The sequence below is a fragment of the Arachis duranensis genome, chromosome 6, assembly GCF_000817695.3.
Source record: "Arachis duranensis cultivar V14167 chromosome 6, aradu.V14167.gnm2.J7QH, whole genome shotgun sequence".
Taxonomy (NCBI): domain Eukaryota; kingdom Viridiplantae; phylum Streptophyta; class Magnoliopsida; order Fabales; family Fabaceae; genus Arachis; species Arachis duranensis.
This window is the reverse complement of record NC_029777.3, coordinates 19,884,828-19,890,352: the sequence shown is the minus strand read 5'-3', so window position 1 is coordinate 19,890,352 and position 5,525 is coordinate 19,884,828. Positions and strand designations below refer to the sequence as shown.

Below are 5,525 nucleotides of genomic sequence, written 5' to 3'. Positions count from 1 at the left end.
AATACTTTTATATTCTTTACTTTTTTTCAGTTTTATTTTGGATTTTAATTTATTACTAAAAGGTAGTAAAATTCTATTGATACTGAAATAAAGTTGCAAAAAGGTCCATAGGGTAGAATAAATAAAATAATATGATACCCACATTACAACATCTAAATGAAACAACCTAGGATCTAAAATGTTTATCTTTCTCTTTCTCGCCGTCTATTATATTATCGATTCTATTATATAAAAATCGATTTTTTACATTTAATTATAGAGTCAACGTAGCATGTTTCTGAGAGTGTTTCTTAATTTATTTTGTTTGACTCATTAAATACAATTTATTATTATGCATTAATTATATCAACTAATTGATTTGATTAGATATTTAAGTATCACATAATTTAAAATTATGTATATTGATTTGATTTTTATGATATATAAATTTAAGGAATAAATTAAAATAATATAACTTATTACTTACAAATACAAAATTAATTTAGTCAAAAGTTTATTATTTTCCAATCTTCTATACATAAAAATGATAAAATAAAATTGTAAAAATAATCTTTTTATCGTTTTTGCTATTTTAATTTTATTATTCGTTTTATTTTCTTTAATTTTATTTCCTCAAACTAATAAAAGTGGGGTGTCAATTTCTCATGAATTCATTTTTCCTCTAAAATGAAATCACTATTTTCTCTTCTAAATTTATTTTAGAAAAATATCTTTATTATAATTATATTACAATTAACATGGTCGATGATTGTAAAACTGTATACTAATATTGATATAATATTATTTCAGGTATATGTTTTGCAGGTATCAAAGAAAAGTATTGAGTTATTTTTTAGTGGATTTAAATTATTTATTGTTTATTAGAGAATTTTGTGCATTAGAATTCTCTAACAATTTATTATTTATTTTAAGCTGATTTTGATATGTTCTACTTGACAGTAAAACAATATATAAAAAATTATTGGTGGATTTAAGTATTACTAGGTTATTTATGGTCATATTGAGTATGTTTAATTTATTAAAAAAGTAAATTACTAAAACTAATTAATAACTATTTTAGAGTTAATACATTTAATACTAGATTAAAAAAACAAACAATATATAATATGTTACATTTTTATTAACTCAAATTATTATAATTTAAATTAATCTTAACAAAAAAATTTAAAATTATAATTTTAATCTTATCACGTGCATGACACGAGCTATTATACTTGTCCTTTTATGAAATGTGAGTATCTTCTTGTAACTTTCTTTGGTTATTCAAAATGGACCCACATTCCTTGTGTATTCATTTCTCCATTAGAAATGAATAAATAACTAACTTTGATAATAAAATAAAAAATAAAAAAAATTAATATTTTAAATGATTTTGTTCGTATCTGTTTGATATGACGAGCTGAGAAGTTTGAAAGATTCGAATTTAAATTGTATTAAAACCAGGTTAGGAAGATAACCTGCAATAATACTTTGATTTTTAAATTAGTAGTATTTTTAGGTGATAGAGTAAAAAGTATGTTATCTGTTAATTTTTTTTCCCGTTTTTCTAATGTGACCGTTTGTAAACATTTATTAACATATCTCTTAATAATATATCCGTTAAGCCTCATGAACTAGTAACTTAGTAAACTCGTTTAATTAGAACAACTATTCTTGATTTGAACAGATTTCTTATCGTTTCTGTTTAATAATAATAATAATGACAATTTGCTACCCTAATTTCGTATTGGCATCTAAACAAAAACTCACAAACAAAATTTAATAAAAATATTTAAAATAAAGACATTAATAAAATAAAAAATTCAAAAATATTTAATAACAAAAAATAATTAACTAAAATTAACTAGAACTTGTTTTATTTAATATTCAATAATTATTGTAGCGATTAATAAATACTAAATAAAATAATTTAGTTTTTTTGTCTCTTTAATATTATCGTAATTTAATATTTTTTATTTTTTAATTTTCTAAGTATAACTCTATTATTTTAATTCAAAGTAGCCAAATTCTCACTTAGTCGTTTATTAATCTCTTCATTTTAGTGATTTAATATATACTGACCTATTAAAATATTTATTTAAGGGGGAAAAAAAGCGAGTACATATTCATTTATGGTGCCAAGCTTAGGAATTAAAACACTAGTAAAAAAAGGTATTAAATGAAGCATACCACTGAAAGGTTCATATCTGATGTTTATTTATGGTAAGCAGGGATGAGAAAGAGAGGAAGAAAAAGAGAATCAGAGATACAGGGACATTGATTGTTGAAGTCAACTCCCCTACAATTTTATTACTATTTATTTATTAATTGATAAAAAAAAAAGTGAAAATGCAAATGCAAAACGCCGTTGGCGGGTCAATGTCGCTTTAAGCCTTCCCTTCCCTCTCTTCTCTCCATTTGCTGTGAACGCTCAACAATCACAGAACAACGACCACTGCAAATTGAAAAAAATCTTTCTCTCTCTCGCTCTCTTTCTCTCATCTCTCAGCCTTCAAACCATCAACAACAACAACAACAAAGATTGTGTATCATAAAGAAGACATTTATAAGGATAATAATAAAGCACCAGCTGCACGTTCTCAAACAACAAATGCAAAAATACTGTTGAATTATTTTTTCTATTCAGATATTCAATTCAAATAAATTACCAAACGTAACAGTTCGTAGCGAGAAATAAAAAGAAAAAAGGAAGCATGAAGCAGTTACACAAGCAATCAAGCATGAGTCACCACCACAGGCGCGACGAAGAGATGCAGGGTTCGCACGCGTCGCAACCGTACTCCCCGAAATCGCAGAAGCACAATAGATCCCTCCCCAGATCCATCAACTACCTTCTCCGAGAGCAGCGCCTCATCTTCATCCTCGTCGGAATCCTCATCGGCTCCACCTTCTTCATCATCCAGCCCACCCTCTCCCGTCTCGGTCCACAGGACTCCAAGCCATTCATCCCTGGATCCGGCGGCGTCGTCCACCGCAGTGACGAGCTCGTCGTTCCTCGCGCCAGGGTCGGCAGGGTCCCCGTCGGTGTCAGCTCACGCCGCTTGAGGATTGTAGTCACCGGCGGAGCCGGTTTTGTCGGTAGCCACCTCGTGGACAGGCTTATCGAGCGGGGGAATGACGTCATCGTCATCGATAATTTCTTCACCGGGAGGAAGGAGAATCTGGTGCACTTGTTCGGGGACCACAGGTTTGAGCTCATAAGGCACGATGTCGTGGAACCGATCCTTCTAGAAGTGGATCAGATCTACCACTTGGCTTGCCCTGCTTCGCCGGTGCACTATAAGTACAATCCCGTCAAGACTATCATATCCTTCTTCTAATTTTGTTGTTGATGATTTTTCATTTCTTTTTTGTTTATAGAAATTGCAGTTATATTTAGAATTAGATTGATGTTAGCTGAATGCGATTTAGTGTTTTGTTATCCTTGATTCTATGCGTTTGTGAGTTTACAAGACGAATGTGATGGGAACTCTGAACATGCTTGGCCTTGCGAAGCGTATTGGAGCGAGGTTTCTGCTTACTAGTACTAGTGAGGTGTATGGTGATCCGCTGGAGCATCCTCAGAAGGAGACTTACTGGGGAAATGTGAATCCAATTGGTGAGTTATTTGCTGACTTCTTGTGTTGTGGAGTGTTAACGAATCATTCGTGGTGGTTTGGTTTGGATTCAGTATGTGTGTGTGTTTAAAGATGATAATGTGATTTGGTAATGTAGGTGAGAGGAGTTGCTATGATGAAGGGAAGCGCACTGCTGAAACCTTAGCCATGGATTATCATCGAGGTGCTGGTGTTGAGGTAACATGAATTTAATTCGATCATAGCTGCGATAGGTTGTTTATCTTGTTGGTTGAGAAGTTTATGGAATGGGAAAAACTTGCAGTATACTAGTCTGATGCTCTCTTGTTTGCATCCTGCTTTGTACTTATTGTTTTCCTTGAGGCAAAATGCATACATTGCATAAACGGATTACAGATATGATTTTCTCTACCTGGCTCATATTATTTAGCTTGTAATACGCATATGTATTTGCCTACCAACTCATTAATCTTTTTTGTTTTACCTAAAATGTTCTCTTAAATCAAAGTTCCTATATTTGTGGTATCACCAATTAATGAATAATTTAACTGGGATTTTGTTTCTTTATTGAAAATTTGATTAGGAAGATCAAACAATTAGAATTGTATGCCATTCCGGAAATAGCATCAGTTATTGTGGATAAGGAACAGATATTTGTAATGTGGGACATTAATGGGTCATTTAGCTCTTTCATTTTGCTCATGTTTAATACATAGGTACAATGTGACTGCAGGTTTTTAAGTCCAAAAGTAGACTTAAAAAAATCTATTTTCTTCTTCAGCCTTATCGGTTGTTGTTATGATTACATATTGAATGCACAGGATTTGATAAAACATAAAATCTATTTTATTAATAAATGTTTTTAAATCCTTTATGCAGAAGAAAAGTAGTAATTAATCCAAAAATAATAGACTTGCTATGATAAAATCTGCAAACCACTTATTACTTTTGAGACTTGAGGCTCATCTGAGTCTTGGTGGTTTATAGGTTCGCATTGCTCGGATTTTCAACACATATGGACCCCGCATGTGTTTAGATGATGGACGTGTTGTTAGCAATTTTGTTGCGCAGGTTTGACTCCCTTCCTGATTTATCTTTTAGAATCTTCTGCGAAAGGATTTTGTGTTCTTATACTTTGTTCTCCCCATGTTTGTTCACAGGCTATTCGCAAACAGCCGATGACTGTATATGGTGATGGGAAGCAAACAAGAAGCTTTCAATACGTCTCTGATTTGGTACTCGTGTATTTTTCTTCACTATATTATATATCGCTAGCTGAAAAAGATTGACAAATCTGAATGAAAAAATCAAATGACGGATGCAAGATTTGAGTTCATGGGTGGGATTGAAATTTGAAATTGCACCTTGAAAGATAGAGCTGCATATTTTCTAAATATGCTTTAACCGCTTGTGAAAATTGAATAGATTTATAGGGGGTAATTGGCGGAATATGTTTATGTACCGAAGCAGCTATGGTTTGGAAGGGTTAAATGAAACAATTGATCATTACTTGTAATTCAAGAAAGTTACTTTATGAATTAATTTTCTAAGCTACTAGAAGTGACCAGTGAGATAGTGGTAGTTGGTAGACTAGTAGGGATTTGGATAATATTCAGGGCTCAATTTTCCATCCTAGCATTGCTCCCATTTTTTATTTTTCCGGGTATAGTTTCAAATCAAATAATCATTTGCAGTCCCCCATTTTTTCAAGCATTGTATGGATGCAAATGGTGAATTTCATTTTCTTTCTCCTCAATTTCACAGGTTAATGGGTTGATGGCTTTGATGGACGGAGAACATGTCGGACCTTTCAACCTCGGTAACCCAGGGGAGTTTACTATGTTGGAGCTGGCCGAGGTATCTTGTCTTCTTTCCAAGTCTATCACTTTTATGTCATCCTTATTTTGGACTTCTGGTTTGGAGTTTTGACTTCTCCTTATGAGGCTCTGG

At 32.1% G+C, this 5,525-nt stretch overlaps 1 protein-coding gene across 1 annotated transcript in view; it reads left to right on the top strand.

Moving 5' to 3' along the window:
* The first annotated feature begins 2,275 nt into the window (after positions 1-2,275).
* LOC107493340 (UDP-glucuronic acid decarboxylase 1) overlaps positions 2,276-5,525 on the top strand; it is a 4,062-nt gene continuing 812 nt past the window's right edge. Inside the window, exons 1-6 of the mRNA XM_052263323.1 lie at positions 2,276-3,306; positions 3,452-3,598; positions 3,715-3,794; positions 4,563-4,646; positions 4,736-4,810; positions 5,340-5,432. Of these exons, the coding sequence (XP_052119283.1) occupies positions 2,694-3,306; positions 3,452-3,598; positions 3,715-3,794; positions 4,563-4,646; positions 4,736-4,810; positions 5,340-5,432 (1,092 nt within the window). The 5' untranslated portion in view covers positions 2,276-2,693. The remainder of the gene's footprint in view (positions 3,307-3,451; positions 3,599-3,714; positions 3,795-4,562; positions 4,647-4,735; positions 4,811-5,339; positions 5,433-5,525) is intronic.